General features: G+C 37.9%; 1 protein-coding gene across 3 annotated transcripts in view; it reads left to right on the forward strand.

The window, feature by feature from the left end:
* Positions 1-18,051, forward strand: part of UNC13C (unc-13 homolog C) — a 601,702-nt gene that overhangs the window by 525,769 nt on the left and 57,882 nt on the right. For all 3 annotated transcript variants that reach the window (XM_028100275.2, XM_088025127.1, XM_028100274.2), the window contains 2 exons: positions 2,910-2,966; positions 7,152-7,232. In XM_028100275.2, coding sequence (XP_027956076.2) covers positions 2,910-2,966; positions 7,152-7,232 — 138 coding nt within the window. The remainder of the gene's footprint in view (positions 1-2,909; positions 2,967-7,151; positions 7,233-18,051) is intronic.

Genomic DNA, 18,051 nt, shown 5'->3' on the forward strand with positions numbered 1-18,051 from the left:
GCTAATTTTCAAAGCCAGATGTTATGGGGACTTCTCTTCCCAGTATGGGGTCTGATATCCTCACTTCTCTGACCTGTGATATCCCTTCCATTTGTAGTGAATCACGCCAGGTGTTTGGTTCCTGATTGCGTCTCTGCCCCTCCTACCCTTTTCGATAGGGACTTCTCTCTACAACTAGCTATGGAAGATACGTTCTGCCAGTCCTCAGGTTGTTTACAGAGTTAGTTGTGTAGACGTAGTTGTTTCCTTGTTGTGTCCACGGAATGAAGTGAGCTCAGGATCCTCCTGTTTCATCCTATTCTTCTCTCCCTTGATTATACCTTTAGTAACCCGTCTAATTGTACTTTAAGTGAATGGCTTCCATCCAGCTAAGATAATGATTAAATTCATTTTGGGAAAAAGTCTTCGGTAAACAGCAACTAAACAATGATCATTCAAGTGACATTTTCCTATACAAATCAATTTTAAATAGTGTCAGTAGCAGGCAAACTTCACACTTCCTTGACATTCAGAACTTCATTTTTTGAAAAAAAAAAGTATGAAAGTTTAATTTACAGCATTATCTGGTTTATGCACATAATTTTTAAATTTAATTTTACTGTGAAACACCAGGGAAATAAATTTAGGATAGAACACCCCCACTTTTTTTTTTTCTAAAACACTATAGTTTAAGAAGATAAATCCAACACTGCTATATGGAATATTTTTCTCCTTTCCATTTTACTTTCATCTATTACCTTTCCACTTGGAGGTAAATAGAGGAGACAACTTTTAGTGGATTCAAAGAACATGATTGTATCATACATAGTGAAATAAAAAGGAGCCAGAAAGATAATTTGGCAGCAAAGTTAGACAGTGGTCAAGTGGATACACAGTACCAGGTATCTCAGTTCACATATCCTGAGTCAAACAAAAAAGAAATAGCTCTAGCATGCACCTGTTATGGAGCAACTATTTTTTCTGTGACTGGGAAGACAAGTTGATACAAATAATGAGTAATTATAAACTAAACTCAAATGTTCTGACACCATTAATCATGCACACTCAGTCCATATTCAGCTAATGAAATTATATAGAAAATATTTTTATAGTGTTCAACGATGCAAAGATTCATGTTTTTCTTGATTTCCTGCCAGCAAGTGATAAAATCTTTTATAGCCTATATACATATGGAAAGCCAAATTACATATATAAACATACATGCACACTTGATTCTGCTACAATACATAATGCATTTCTATAACCCCAGTTAGCTGTCATGTAATTGGTAAACAGGGGAATGACGTCAGTATAATCTGGAAGTTGAGTTGGTTTATGTATAAATTTTCGTAGGTGGGAGTCTCTGAAATATAATAGAAGATCTATAAATTCGGCATAAAAGTAAAGAACACTCAGCTTGGCTACTACGTGGGGTGGAAGGCACACTTATACATGGTTCTTCTATCCAAACAGATGAAGCTTGAATGGCTCTCACACATGACAGGCTACCCTCCCTGTGCTGAGGGTTCCACTTGTATGGGTATTGCCCCAGCCTACATTTGTACTCTATTGTTTTGTTGTTATTTGTTTGGATTATTTATTATTTTGCATTTTTAATACCCCCTGTGGCAGCCATCGGCCTCACTGAGCTCCCTGTGTGCCATACAAGGTATATCCCAAAGTAGCACTGTTTTTGACCGTCCGTTGCTAATGAAATTGCATGAGCTTTGACTATGCCTCCCACTGCTAATTTCCCCATGAGCCCTATTATTTATAGAGCACAATTTTATGGAATGAGGTTTTTCAAAAATACATCATGCTATAGGAGAAACTATATATGACATATCATTTTTTCTATAAGGTCCTCCCTGGGAAAGCTTACCATCACCTCAATTTTCTCTAGCATTGAGTTCTCAAAGGATGAAGCAATATCTGACATTCATTCATTCATTCATTCAATATGTGTTCTTTGAGTTTCTGGTATGTGCTGGCACCATGGTGGGGATAAAAATAGGAGCAAAATTAGATGTGGTTGCTTTTCTCATCAACTTTGTAGTCCTTCATTTCCTAATAAATTCATAGGACCCACTAAAAAATGAAGAATATTATCCCAGAATAGTTGATTTTCCCTCCTGAGAAAATATTCTAGGATATAATGAACTTAGTACCAAATTTAGTTCTTTCTTGTCACTTTTACCAACAGACATGCCTCTAGCTTTTCATTCTAGTAGTGCTATGGATGGTTTATTCCTCTGTTTTACAAACTCTTCCCAGGCCTCGGAGTTCTAGGAAGAGCCTCTGGCTAAGGGAAGAGTAAGAAGGCAGGTCTCTGATAGACTGGATAGCATTTGAGCAGCAGCTACCTGCCTCAGCTCTGTATCTTGAAAGTTTGCCTAGATCTATTTAGGCCAAGTAGAATAAGGGAGCTGACTCTACTAAAAATAAATAAACATTGGGACACCTGGGTGGCTCAGTCGGTTAAGCGTCTGCCTTCGGCTCAGGTCATGATCCCAGGGTCCTGAGATCGAGTCCCTCATCGGGCTCCCTGCTCAGCGGGGAGCCTGCTTCTCCCTCTTGTCCCCTGCTTGTGCATACTCTCTCTCCGAAAAAAATAAATAAGTAAATAAATAAATATTAAAGATCATTGATTTAATCCATATGCTACATTAAACCAGCTATATTAGTAGTAACCCATGCATTAACTCAGACTTAAAACTCTCAGGAAGGGGACATGTATAAGGACAATTATATTGCCAGCAGTACCAGATATCTTTGACCCAATCTGTAAAACAGACCAATTAAGTGCGTATGGCATAAAAGTCATAAATATAAGAAGGGAAATAAATCAAATTTTCTATTGACTAAATTTTTACTCTTACTGAGGATCTTAAGACTGAGTATTCTCTCTCCTTTTCTATGTGTGTCTCTAGGGACCTCAGATGATTTTCATCGCAGCTAAAGATCTTGGACAATTATCCAAACTGAAGGTAATAAGAATAAAGGGGTTATTGGTTGTCTGTGAAACATAATGAGCTAACTACACCTCTCCAAGAAACTATCCTTCTACTAGTAATGGTATCTAGCATGGCAGGACTGAGATGTATGTCTGTGATAACAGTCTGCTTTAAGGATGAATCAGGTCAAAATTTAGGGACTGAATTTTACAGGTTTTTCCCACATATTTCTAATATTTTCCAATTGGTAGGGCAACTGGGAAGTTTTGACTCTGTGTGATAGCTTTCAGCATTACTGCTTTTGGAGTAAATTAGATAACATTTTCTTTCATATATGAAACAGGCTTTGTATGAATAAAGGCAAAATGGAGTGCTTCATAGAAATCTAGTAAAGTCTAGAAAAATCTTAAAGGTGAGAAAGCTAGTGTGGGCAAATGAAACTCATCAAAGCAGACCTTGAATTTGTCAGTATATTCAAGCACATTATAAATGAGGATTTGAGGACTAAATAACCCTACCCTTTATTATTGCTGAGATTCACAGGACTGTGCAATTGTGTAGGAAGCATCAGCTTCTGTTCTTCTAGAATAGGAACTTGACTGGTTAAAATATATATTGTGCTTCTTTGACTTTTTCACTTAGAATAATGTCCTCCAGGTTCTTCCATTTTGTTGCATATGGGTAGATTTCCTTCTTCTTAAGGGCCAAATAAGATTACCACATTTTCTTCATCCATTCATTCTTCAATGGATGACATATAGGCCAACAATGTGCCTATAGTAGAAATATGTGTTGTTTTAGTTCCATTTCTTTATCTTATAATATAGTTCCAGACACAGACCACCTTAGTTCAAATTCTACCTCAATTGCTTCCAACTGTGTGACATTGGCCAAAGTATTGAAAAATTTTTAATCTTCAGATTTGGCATTTATATAGTGCAGAACATTTTAACACTTAGTTTATAGTATTGTTGTGAGCATAAATGAGATAATGCATACATTATCTCTGCATGGTAATTGCAAAATGTATGCCAGCACCACTCACAGAGGCTGGCAGCTCAGAGTTAGGGCTCACTGGGATTGTTTTGTGGGTATAACTCAGGGGAAGAATAATCCATTTGACTGCATCATTACTTACTGAGACAAAATAGGTGTCCTATAATTGCAGTACCCTATATTATCCTCTTGCTCAGAAAAAAAAAATTAAAAACCAATAATCCATTTAAAGACCTCACTTAAAATTGCTTCTCACAGGTATTCAGTTATGTTGAGGGTTTGGAGGAAGTGTAAAAGGTAGTCGTTACTCCCACACTATTGCTTTGGATCTTAGATCTTGATCCCTTCCTTTATCTCTCTTATTATCTTCCTGGGATTTATATTCCCTACTTTGAAAAATGGATTTATACAGGTTGAAATTTCTCATATAAAACCAGGAAGGTGAAACAGCATAGTATCTCATTATAAAAGAAAAGAACATGCTTCTAGCATCTGTGTGATGTTAGGAAACACTCCATTTCCCACAGCTTCAGTTTTCCTGAGTTGGAAGTTTTATCAGCCAGAACGGTTTTCAGTTCCAAGTGATGGAAAGGCAGAGTAACATAAGCAAGGAAGGAATTTATTGCTACATGAAATTTTATAGTCCTAGATAACTGCTTTCCATCACTGCTTGATTAGGAACTCAAAGAATGTTATGGAACCCAGTTAGTATCTCTCAACTCTGTTCTTTCCTTATGTGATTTATGGCTGTAACAAATCTACCTTCCTATTTGTAAGACGGTTGTCTCTGCTCTTTATCTAACATCTTTTGAACTTGAATGTTGTAGAAAAGAACACCCAACTTGATGTGAGGAATCCCAACAAATCCCACCAGCACTTCCTGGTCTCTGATAGTGTTATTGCCGCGCCAAAGCCAACCATTGTGATACAGGCTTAACTCACATAACAACCACTAGCAAGGGGGTGCAGTCAGCTCTGCCTGAATCTTAAGAACTCTGAGTGGGATAGAGATAGCTCCCCAGAGGGCATATATATGCTAGGTAGGAAAAATCAGAGTTCATAACACCTTAGGTCCCTCTGCAACTTCCAAACTTCTTGAAGACTGTAATAAACTAAAAAATTATTAGTAAAATGTCCTAAAAGGGTTATTATTCAAATTACAGAACAATAAGACCCCTACAATATTATGCAAAATTAAAACTCTGGCCATAATAAAGAATTTCAAATTTTACACAGCCATTTTCCCTTATTTTACTAAAATGTCACTTCCATTTTTATTCTCATTTTAAGCAATATTTTGCAGTATTTATATATTAGTTTGAAAAAAGATTTGGATAAATTCAGAAATCCTATATGGAAATATTAACAATTAACTAACTTAAAAGAACACAGAGTCAAGGAAAATAAAATAGAACAATGAGGGAAATTGTTTTTCTGCATTTGACTATGATTTAGGATTAACCCATTAAAGAAGTGTTTATTCAGCCATTTGACACATTACTTCATGCTCTGGAACTTCATAATGTGGATATATTATGTATGCACAACTTATTACTATTTAATGGAATCAGGTTTATTTGGCATAATTTTTTGAAAAAAATGGACAGATGATACAATATCAAAGCCAATTAATACATCAGAGACTGTAAATTTATTGCAAGCAAGCAGTAACTGTTTGCCAGAGTAACTCTTTTAGAGACTCCTGTATTTTAATGAGCTATTTTTAAATCTCAAAATTATTTCTTGCAAAAATTATATTTTTCTATAACACAGAGTTGAAGCCAGAGAGGTTTATATTTACTTACCCTAAAACATTTCCACCTATAATTTAGTAAACATTTCCCATTACTGTTTGAGTGCTAAGGGGTAGTTAATATTCCTATTTTTAAAACATTAAATGGACAGATATGCTTGTGTTAAAAATCCTGTATCAGACAAAGATGTAGTGAGATGCATGGATCCATGGAGCATTGTATACCATTTTTTCAAAAATCTTCAAAGGAGTATGATTTCATTCAAGTGTATTGAACCCTACAACATTGTATTTGAAAGAAATACAATTATTTACCAAAAATATATTGAATTCTTAGCAGGTTATAGTACTGAAAGACTGCAAACTTGAGTAAGAAATAGATCAAGATTATCTTCAGAAAGTCATGGCATCTACCAAATAATAGAATAAGAAAAGGGCTAGAATAGGGTGAGCCTCTGGGGATTGTACCACCTGAGCATTACACAAAAGTGCCTAAGGGACTTACTGACCACTGAAATAGAGTCCATGCTCCACCTCCCAAGCTGTATGTGTTGATGTGGAGCTGCACCCTGTAGAAAAAGAGGCACCTCTTATGACCAAGGAAAGGCACTGATTAATCCATTAGTCAAGCCATGCATTCTCAGAGTGGTGTCCATCCATATGGGCTTTCCTCTAATTCACATAAAGGCAACTGTATTAGTTAGAAGTTAAACTTCAGGAGGTCAAAAGTCTTTCTTTTACTGAACAACATATCACAATTACCTAGGATAGCACAGGCGTATAATAAGCACTGAATAAATATCTGTTGAATCTTATTCACTAGAATAATGGCACCTCTGGGGAGACTGTCAATTTGGGGGGTCAGGAATTTTTAAAATTTTCTCTTAAATTTCTTTTCCGTTATGGTTGTATTCAACTTTCTACCATCATTTCCCTAAAGAAGTTTTGAATGATGGCTTGAGACAGTCCATAGTGAACAATGAGGAAAATCCACTGTAAATATGGAAATTGGCTCTAAAATATTGAAAATCTGCAGAGCCAAATTCAGTTAACTCTTGCGGGCTTTTCTTAGTAATGACTAAGCATTAAGGGGATCAAGAAAGAGAATAAATTGGGGGCATTATACTTCAAGTAGACTTTATCATAATAATTGAAAGAGGCTAAAATTCACCTCCTAAATCCCTGTCATGATTGATCTTCCTCAAAGTGACAGAACATAAGGTGAAAAAGCTTTGACACATATTTCCAGGTTCTTCTCTTTTTTCCCTAACATTAACTTGCAAGTGAAAAGTAAAGCCACATATGAATCAAAGTCCAGCATTTCTTCTTTTGGAAAAGAGGATATTTATTGAGTATATGAATAATCATCTCAAGTGTGTCCATGTGAGGATTATGCAGATTCTGTTTGAAAACAGTTGTTAAATGAATGAACTGGTTAATTTATAAGTAACTGTTAACCTGTCTTCTAGGAGCACATGATTCGGGAGGATGCCAAGGGTCTGACCCCAAGACAGTGTGCTGTAATGGAGATGGTCTTGGCTACCATCAAGGTAAGGTTACAGTACTGCTGAATTATGCATCCAGAGTCCTCTGTTTGCCCTCAGAGAAAATGCCCCACCTGCATATCTGTAGAGCTGCACCATCCATAGACACAGAAGATAGCTGTATGGGTATCTTCCCAGAGTGTGTCTGATTGAGCCTGTACTCTCTCCATATTATCCGTGTTACTCTGCCCTTATCCTTGCTTCCTTTGTCTGTCTCTAGAAAATGTGTGTGAAACCTATGTTGTGACGTCTGTTTTCAAGAAAGACATATACCTACCCTCCCCAAAGTTAAACTAAATAGATGCTTCAGGAGGTTTTGGGTTAACAGAATTTCTTTTTATGTTGTCTATGCTTGTTGAAATGGCTTTTAAAAGATCAATCTTCTCCTCTCTCTTAGTAGGTGCAATAATTTAATTTTCTCCTGGAAACCCAAAGGCATTGTATTGTGTGCATCAATTTTTCATAGCCAAAGGTTGGCCAAAAGTTATTGTGGTATTGGCTAAAGATGGACAGACCTCCAAATGTAACTTAGAATTCTTGTTTCCATATAATTCCTTTTATATTTACATATGCGTCATATTTATATACATGCATTTTAATTTATATGTGAAAGCTTATTCAAGAGTGAAAAATTAATTTATCATCTAAATCTAAATCCTGTCCATTGTCTCCACGCTTTGCTGGAGGAAGCATCTCTTATCCAATATGTGTGAACAGTGTAGCAAAAACTGCTAGCTACCATGAGCCCTTTTCAGAGCACAGAATTGTCTTACAGGGTACAAACACATTACAATGTTATTCATTAAAATGGACTTGTATAAAAATTGGGTACCTTCACAAAACCGTTACCTCACAGCTTTTGTAGTTTCAGCATTTACAATGTCAAAAACTGCAAAATGAAAGTTGTGAGGTAGGAATTTTGTGGCATATGCTGGAAACTGGAGAGTGTGGATTTAGGCAGTGAGACTATAGCAATGAAGTTTCTAAAGCTGCTGCTAGAGTGTTATCTGAAGTATGGAAATTTTGCACAATCATGTTGAAGGAAATATGAAAAAGAAAAAAATGCAAAACCAGCTCTTTTTAAAAAATTGCAAGAAATGGGTAAGAAATGACTGACCTTTGGAGTTATAGCTGAACTAGTGGCTACAAATCAGGAAATGCTAGGAGAAAAAACAAGAACTTTGAAGTGCACCGTGAAGAGAAAAAGAAGTAAAATTTTTAGAATCTGAATTCAGCCCTTTATGAATTTTATCAAGTCAATGCATGACTTTAAGAGAGGAAGGAAAATGTGTTCCATGAAAAGAGAATGGCATTCAGACCTGGCTCCTGTCCCCAACACCAATATTTCTTACAATTCTTCTTGGTTGGGACACATGATCACCATCTAGTTATACCCAAAGTCTGGGACATTCCTGATCTCCAAGCAAGTTCCCCTCTTCTATATCCTGACAGCTCAACTATTCCATCTTCCTGTCCGGGTCATCTGGGATGATCTTTTAAATTCAGTCTTAGATACTTCTACCAGCTGGTGTCTAAGATCCAGTAAATGGGTTCATGTCATTATCTTGTTCCTTCAGGGCTCAGACCTGACCCTGGTCCTCCTGAACCTCAGAGCCTCAGGTCAGGTCTCCACCTGCTAGGCCTATTATAAGACTCTCTTATCCCTGTGGTCTGCCCATCATGCCGAGGCATACACCTGGGCATTCATTTCTATGGCTCTGTCATCAGTTTGCCAAAACTGGAACTCCCTTTATCTTGTCTGATTCTGAGATTTGCCCCAACTGAATGTCCTACCAAGCACTAATGCTGTTGTTGACTACAAAGGAATTCAGGAAAAAGAATACTACTTAAAAGAATTATAGCCCCAACCGCTAGTGATTCAAGGTCTGCTTGGAGTCCAGCAGAGGGAACCCTATAATGTAAGCAGACACCTCAAGAGAGAGATGTTCTTATGCAAAAGCAGCAGATGCTACCCAGGCTAACTCACAAAGACTGCCAAGGACATAATCCTGGTTCCTCTTTAACTCAGTTTAGGCAAGCAGGCTGGAACTAAAAAGTGAAGGAGGAGAATGCTATGGAGTTTGTAGACTATAGACTGAAATAGTATTTTACATTTTTTCCAAATATCTTCCATGTATGTACATTGTCTCACCTGATCCTTATAAACATTTGGCTGTTAGGTGTGTCAAGAGTGATCATTCACATTTTATAAATTAAACAATGGAGGCTGAGCAGGTTTAAGTTACTGTCAAAGGGCAGAGAGCTATTGGTAATTGGCAGAGCAGAGAAAGGACTCCAAAACCTAAAATAACTGTCCTTGTTTCTACATCATGTTATTTCACTAACTGTTAAAGTGTTGATGAAATACAGCAGGCCAAAATGGATAATATTTCTTCAGAGAGATCAGTTATTTCTAGATTAAAATACCAGATTTCAATTATTTAGATAATTTTCTAAAGATGCTTTAAAATCTTTCAACCCCTACAAAAGTATTGATGAAAATACTCTTAAATACTAAAATTTGAATTGGACTAGACTATTTTGTCATACCGGTCTCATGTGGTTTCAGTTATAAGTCAAAAGGGGGGACTATGGCACAAGCGTCAGAAATTACAGTGATCTGCTACAGCTAGTGTGAGTGGGCTGTGACACATTTCATTCATTCACCTGTCAGCAAGCAACCAAATGAGTAGTATTTGAAAATGAAAATATAATGGTGACAGCCATGAGGCAGATAGCCAAAAAATTAACCAGTATATGAAAGCTAAGAGGCCAGTAGGGAAATCCTAGTTTGAAGGAGTCCTCATTGAGCTTTTGAGTCTCAGACCCATATCCCAGGAAGACTGAGGACTGCTATGGGATTCCTTGAAATGTGGATTTCTTTCAAAGAAAAGCAGGAGATCTTTTTCTGACAACAGCTACTCTTGACCTGAGCATGAATCCCAAGAGCTTAAGGAAATTCTTAAGGCTTTAAACAATCCTCAGGTTACTTTCTGATGAAGTTGGAAATTTGAAAAACCTAGAAAAAAAAGCTGGCCGGTTTTATTTTTGCCCAACCTTCCAAATTGCCCCAGAACATTTGTTCTTTGGACCCAAACATGACACTCCACAATGTATGTTGCAGATGTCTGACATCATGTAGGGACAATACAGAGATTTCCCTAAAAACAATAACCATTGGGAATTAGGGCCTTCTAGAAATTTGGATTTCTTGGTATAAATTTGGACTAAGTATGAATATCTATTCAAATATAGCTTTGGAATTTACTTATTACTTATTTAATCCTAGATAGCACCATTTTTGATCATTTGGATTCTAGACAAATAGCAAGATATGTGATGTTATACCTCTGAGGCTCTTATTTACCCCTGACTGAGGTCCTACCCCATCCTGCTATCCATTATTCATGAGGCGATTTTGGTGGCTGCTTCTTAGCATCTTTTTTATCATTATAAGTATAGTTTTTGCATTATTTAAAATTCAGCTGCTCATGAGAAGAGCAAAGTAATTTACCTAGTTTGGATTATTGCATTTCAAAAACCATTACTTGCGAGCTTACTTGTACGTAGAAAATATGGTGGGCAATGAGGACATGGCTGAAGAGAAGAGAGATCTTGCTGTAGACTTAGGAACCTAGACCACTACAACTGATAAAACAAGAGGTGTGGACAAAGTGCTGAAGAGTGCAGAGAGGGTAATGTATTCTCTGTGAGTGTCTAGGGAAAAGCTTCGTGAAGAGGGAAGTTTGGGGATTTATAAAGAGGCTGAAACAGGGAAAAGCAAGGGGGAAGTCATTGTAGGCTTAGAGAAAAGCTTGAGTGAAATGTGAGGAGGGGTAGGTCAGTCCGAAAGCTTCAAGTCATCTAGTGCAGAGGAACAGATCACGACTAGTTGAGTATTGTAGGGAATAAGAGAGGAACATTGGATTGGAGCCAAAATGCTGACACTTGCACAAGGTCAAAGGGAGAGAGTAGCATATTCTGATCTGATATATATAAAAAGAGGACTCCAGCTGTGGTAGAAAATAATTTCTAATATATTTATCAAGTAATTCCTAAAAAAAAAGAAGTAAACCTTAGTTGTTAAGGGCAGATTATAATTATATCTAAATTTGCAAAATAAATTGTCTGCATGGATTTTCCAAAAATATGATATCGATATTGGAAGGAAGAAAAAATATGTGATGATGGGAAATTGCTACCAAAATAGTGTATGAAACCAAGAAGAAAATTCTTCCTGCAAACTTGTAAAGAAACATTAGCATGTTCCCATCAGTCAGTAAAAATAGATTGTAAAAGTTCTTCAAATATATGACAAATTTAAAGAATTAGAGGAATTTAGAATTTTTATTGGGATTATAAAAAGAATGGCTTGCTAAGCATGCAGACAGTATTTATACTGATTTTTAATTTGGCAGTACTCTTTTTTTTCCTCACAAATCACAACCACGTCTGAAGTACTTTAATTTTTGTAGTTTTATGAAGAACATAATAAATAGAACAAAATCTCTGATTATTCTTTAAGATAAAGAAAATGATACTTATAAATGGGTCTTTCAACCTCCATTCAGATGTAATAATAACATTCCTTACAACTCACCCTTACATGACTAAATCCAATGTATCTATCTCTGTACTGGGGCGGAAACCCTTGCAAATTTCAGAATATGGATATAAATAAAATATTTGGAACCACATGGGGAATGATACCACTGGCAAGGACTGGAGTATCAGGATAGTAAGTGATTAAGAGAGAACAAAACTAGAGTGTGTAAATCACTGTCCACTCCTATGGGAATAACACGGCTTAAGGAATTATTGTCAGAAAATTAAATGAGTTATCACATGTAAAACAACTAAAACAGTCCCTGTCTTACAGAAAGCTCTTTACAAATGCAACTATCAAATCACCTGAAAACTAGTTTATTTTGGATGAGCCTCTTTCTACCGTTAAACCCAAGATCCTACATATTCAACTGCAGTCAGGGTTTTTTGGGGTTTTTTTGTTTGTTTTTTTCCCCCACCTTTCCTAATCCCTTCATTCTCTCCAAGTGAGGCTATTAAATCTGACTCTGCTCCAAGCAATAGTCCAAAATCCTCATGGCTTTGCCCTCTGGCCTTTTGGTTTTCGGTGCTCAGCATCCTTTCTCTATAAGGACATAAACTCCATAGGATTCTGGAGTGCTCCCTGAGACTCTCCTCTGGGTAGCAGTACTGTTTTGTTTTTGGTTTTGTTTTTCCACGGAGTTTCTAATCCAGATTAAAAGATGAAAAAGGCACATTAAAAATTAAATAATGATACATGTTAACTTATAAGAAAACAGTGTAAGCTATGTAACAGGTGATACAGATGCCAATTAAGGGGCACAGATAAAAAGTGGTCAGGATTCAGAAGAGGGAGCAACCAGTGTGAGCTCAGGGAATCAGGAAAAGCTCGAGGAGTGGTCTTCAAGGACAGACGGGAGTTCACAGGCTGGAGAGGAAACACAAGTTTTTCTTGGAGGAAGATGAATGACTTGAACCTAATCAGGGGAAAAAGATTTCATCATGGAAAGGCACAAGACCAGAGGCCTGGGAGTCAGTGACGAAACTACTCAACGGACTGGTCTGGATCTAACTGGAGGTTTGGATAGTAAAGCCATGTAAAATGAGGTTTCAGGAAATGTTTGGGGTGAAAGTACAAAGATCCTTTTGCACCCTCAGTGTATTCCATAAAAGAAGAGCCATTGATGATTTTGCAAATATGTGGCATACTCAAAGTGACATTTTAGCAATGGAAATCTTACAGAAATGTGCAAAATGCATGGGATAGTTGAAGATTTAGTCACAGAGATCAGTTACAGTTATTTAATGCCTAAGATGAGGAGGGCGATCACTAGGGGGCTGGCTTGAGGAATAGAAGTGAAAGATGGTATGAATGACAGAAGGAGGGGAGCATCACTGGGGAGCAACCCGAATTGGGGCAAGGGTGAGGTGACTGAGAAGTTTCAACCGAGAGGATAGAAAAGCATGGTTCCACTGAGAAGAAATGGCAAATCAGTTAAAAGGCTGTTTTTCTACAGCTATGTTGAAGTTAGATATGGTGGCAGGAACGTAGAAATAAATAGCTAGTACATTGCTGGAGACAGGGGCCGGTGCTTAGGAAACAAAGCAAGGTTCGAGTTTGGGCAGATAGTCTGCCAATTAAGCATATCTTCTCACAAGTAGAAAGAACGCCACGGTTCACAGAGCTCTTCCAGATGGAGTAATAATTCATCTCATCATTACAGTACCAGAGTCAGGCAGGGTAGATGTCTCTGCTCCCGTTCTCCAAATGAATGGACTGATAGTCTCTGGGGTTACATAACCTATGGCACAGATCACATTGCATAGAGGAAAGAGTGTGAATTTACATTTCCTCACACATTTTAAAGTAAAAAGCAGAGAGTCAAAGAGGTGAAAAAGATTCTAAAATCTCAGAATTGGAAACATAACCCAATAGCTCCCCTTTCCTGCTCATCTACAATGTTGTTGGCCTATAGTCAAATGGCCACCACTTAATAATGGCCAATGATGGGACTTCACTAACTCACAAGTAGCAGCTTCAATTTTTAAGATGCACTTTATCACTGGAAAGGTTATCTTTGTATCAAATCAGGATCTGTTTCCCTGGTAGTTTTAGTGCTGCCTTGGTCCTTCTGTCCTTTGAAAAATAATTCTACTTCCTTTCTGTATGATAGCCTTTCATACACTGAAGAAAGCTATCATGCCTCCCCAATTTATCTGCAGCCATTTATTGAATGACATGCCTTCTAGACCTTACAAAATCCTGGCCCTCTGCCTTTGGATGCCCTCCACTTTTTCACATTTCTTATAAATGATGAAGCCTGGGAGTAAATCTGTAATGATCCTAATATTTCGGATGTGTTCTGATCAGCAGAGAATGTTGTTGCTCTGTCACACCCTTCATCTTGACCTATCTATGTATCTTAATGCATGATCAGAATTCATTATCTTTGATAGCTGCCCCATCACTTTATTAAATCATGTGAAACCTGAGGGAAAAAATGAAGCATTATGGCTTTTAAAATTTTACTGATATTAAGCCAGGTCACCCCCATTCCATACTCTACAGAAAACTTTTTATCATGAATATAGGCCTTTTCCTTTTTTTTTTTTTTTTTTGTCATCCCATCCTGTAAATCTTGACCCATGATTTCAGGCTGCCAAGACTTTTTCTGAAGCCACATTTTGTCATTCAAAGTAATAACGTCAAGCTTTGGCTCAACTCTACATTTTGGAAACCTCCTTTCTGCCTTTGTCCAAGTCTGGTGAAAATATCAGCCAGGACAGGGCCAAGGGTAGAGAGAATGACATCCAGCTGACATCCTTATCCTTCACAGCGGTCAACAGCCAACTTGCTCACAGTTCTCTGATTAAAAATCCCTTTCTTGGAAGAAAATGGCTAGTGCTAATTTATTTTGCCAATTGTTTTCTGCTAATTTGTATTAATCTAAACATCAGAATAGATTAAACTGGAGGTTCTTGGTTTACGCTGCTGGTTGCAGAGAAACAACGTGAAACTGAGTCCTGTTTTTGTTTGTTTGTTTGCTTAGAACCAATGGGGAAACATCCACTTTTTACATGCATGAGGGAAACATCTAGAAGGCTTTAAAACCCCACATACACAAATTCTCCTCTAGCGTATAATCCCCCTCCCAATGCTTATTATAATGAAGGGAGATCAACTAAGCTGTACTGCTGTCGCTAGTGGGGCTTATTTAATAGCCAAGACATTCACTCCCACACAACAGCCTCCTATTTATATCCTTCAGACCTAAGCCTCAGCAAAATACAAATTCTACTCTCCTGCTTCTTCAGAGGCTCTTGCAGAATCAAAACTGAATGTGAAATCTCCGACTGCCAGGGTGTATGCCATCATTGCAGCCCCCTTTCTTATTATCTGTGCCAGTGAGATAAACAGACCCAAGTTCTCCTGATAGGGTTCCGTAAAGTAGCATTTTCATCGAGTTTGCATTTGCATAACCATAGAAATCATCTCCTCTGCTCTCTGAGTTAGGAGCCTGGGGCATGTGCTATTTATCTGTGCTCACTGAATGGGAGCTTTCATCCTTAGGATCTTGCAACTTGTTTTCTCTCCGAAAATTGCTACCTCCTGTCCAGGGTTCATCTTGCAACATCTCCTATTATACAGTGCACTTAAGAGACAAAAAGCATCATTTCTGCCCTCAGGCGTCACATCTTCTGCTGTTCACTTACGATCCTGCTAGAGCCTTTAGAGGAATGACTCGTAATACCCTATGGCTACAAAGGAGGAAGTCAAGTCAGTTCAGTATCATAACCAGAAACTCTAGGGGGTCCTTTAGGCTTTACCTGGGAACAAACTCATTCCTTGTTTTATGTTTTCACTTCATGGTTGTTTCTCATGTCCCAGAGGCCTACAAAATAATGTCTTGGTAGTAAAAACATGTTCTCCTATACAATTGTGAGGGTTCAAGAATAAATACACAGTCTAGGCCTTCAGAGCCTGACTCTCTCTTCTTCCATCTTAGAAATATCTCCATTCTATAAAGTCCATTCCCCTTATTCTCTCCTAGGATTTCCTAAATCATATCCCATGGAACACTTTAGTCCCCAGACTATTAATAGATGTGGTATGTGATAGGTGTCCTGAAGCCAAATATTTTAAGAAGCAGGTATGTTAATGAAAGGTTTAAGCAGATTTCTTTACCACAATGGGTCTCAGAGCCTTTCACCTGTTAACGAGCCTTGTGAATCTTTAGGGGTACTAAGTCATCTCAACTTCTCTAGGGCCTCTACTGCTGAGAGGCAACTCATGGCTCCCAAGGCCCCAAGTTTCGTGATAAGAACAGAGTAACAGCACGAAGGAACTATATTATGAGAACCACCACTTCAAGTCTTCTTAAGTAGAGCTGGGACTCCCACAGTTTCCCTTGGTTACATATGTGGGATTGTCGCCTTTCTCTCTTCTACTGTTAGCAGATGATCTAGTGGCTGCTGATTTTAAAAAATGGCAGGGCTAAAAAACTGATAAACACCAAAGACGATACCTCTTTGGAAGCCTTTACAGACTCCTTCCCCAATAGAAATGTTTGCCGCCCCCAGTATCTGTGTTTTCCAATTATTTTTCTTAGACTTGCAACATTATTGGAGTCCTTCATTGACATTTTGGTGACATTTCCTACTAGATCATAATCCCTTTGAGAACAACCTCTGCACCTCTTTGGCTTCATATCCTTGGCATTCAGCACAAGGTCTGGTTTACAATACAAGTTTAATAAACATTTGTTAAGGGACAGAGGCAGAGAGAACAGGCAGGAAGGTAGAACCCACCACTGATGCTGCTGTCAGTGTGATCCCATAGGTCTAGCCTCACAAACCACACAGTAAAAACAGTGCCCGTCCTTGTGAATGCTGTCACCATGCTGCTTTATATACACCATTAAAGAACAGTTTTTAAAGTAGAGTAGGATTGTGACATTCCCGCAGTTATAAAACTTGTCAAAAATGTTATTTAACTCATCAATTAATGAGGGCACCAGTAATATCTTACAACTAGCTTATCAGAGAACTCCAAGAACCACACAGAAGGATACGCAATAAGGAAAGCTGAAATCAACTTACAAATAGAAGCAAAAAGGATCTATCCACAGAATAATCAGTTGCATCCCACCAGAAATAATTAATTTGCATTTCTATGGACAAGAGTCATTTACATGATTATCCGTTTTCTATCATTTGCAGAGTTTTAAATAGCTCAAAGACAATGAAAAACAAAGATAACCCAGACAGGCACACTAGGCAGAACACCCACTAATCTTTTTGGTCCATTTCAAAGTCTGTCACAATTTTTCCTGACAACTCTCCATAGTCCCGAAAGATGGCAAAACATCATTTTAGGTGCTGCTTCTAGTTTTTCTTGTATTTCTTTTTATCATAATCTTCTAGCACTTGTGCTCAGGTTTGATAAGAATGGGGCTTGTCTAGGGCGCCTGGGTGGCTCAGATGGTTAAGCGTCTGCCTTCGGCTCAGGTCATGATCCCAGGGTCCTGGGATCGAATCCCGCATCAGGCTCCCTGCTCCCTAGGAGCCTGCTTCTCCCTCTGCCCCTCTCTCTCTCTGTCTCTCATGTTTAAATAAATAAAATTAAAAAAAAAAAAGAATGGGGCTTGTCTGAAAAAATTTGAGAAGCAGAATGTGTTCCTACACATTCCCAGAGATCATGCCCATTCCTGGTACAGTTTATCTCACTGCTACACGATATAATGAGGGTGAGTTATTTCACCTGATGCCTCCTTGGTTCATTATATAAACAAGACCTCCAGAGAGCACCCTTCCATTCCTCTAGGGAAACAGTCAAATCCAAGCTGAACCTTCCCCTCTCAATACATCCATTTAATATTTTCCACCTTAATTATCATATCATGTTTCCTGAATAAGGAGCTATCACATTTTTTGATCCACCATGGCACCTGAAACAATTCTGGACTTATAGTCCTCAATAACTACTTTCTGCATGTGAAAGTACTTTAATTTTTTTTTTTTTTTTGGAAGATCAAGGTGTAGGGACAATTTTAAGCATTTTATCTCATCATCTTTCAAAAGGACCAGGCTTTTGCCATTTTTCTATGCCTCCTTTTCATAAACATAGATTGCTTTTGGCACAGCTTATGTTTTCACAATGCACCCAGCTAGAATCAGTAAAGGCACTTTTAAGTGACTAGAGGTTTTTCTCCTTGCGGAGGGTGTCTGGCATGGTAGCAGTCTTTTTGCAGATTCTATGCCCATTGTCTACTTTCTTTGG

This window comes from Eumetopias jubatus, unplaced genomic scaffold (assembly GCF_037043125.1).
Source record: "Eumetopias jubatus isolate StellerSeaLion01/CBP00866 unplaced genomic scaffold, mEumJub1_p1.0 scaffold_7, whole genome shotgun sequence".
Lineage (NCBI taxonomy): Eukaryota > Metazoa > Chordata > Mammalia > Carnivora > Otariidae > Eumetopias > Eumetopias jubatus.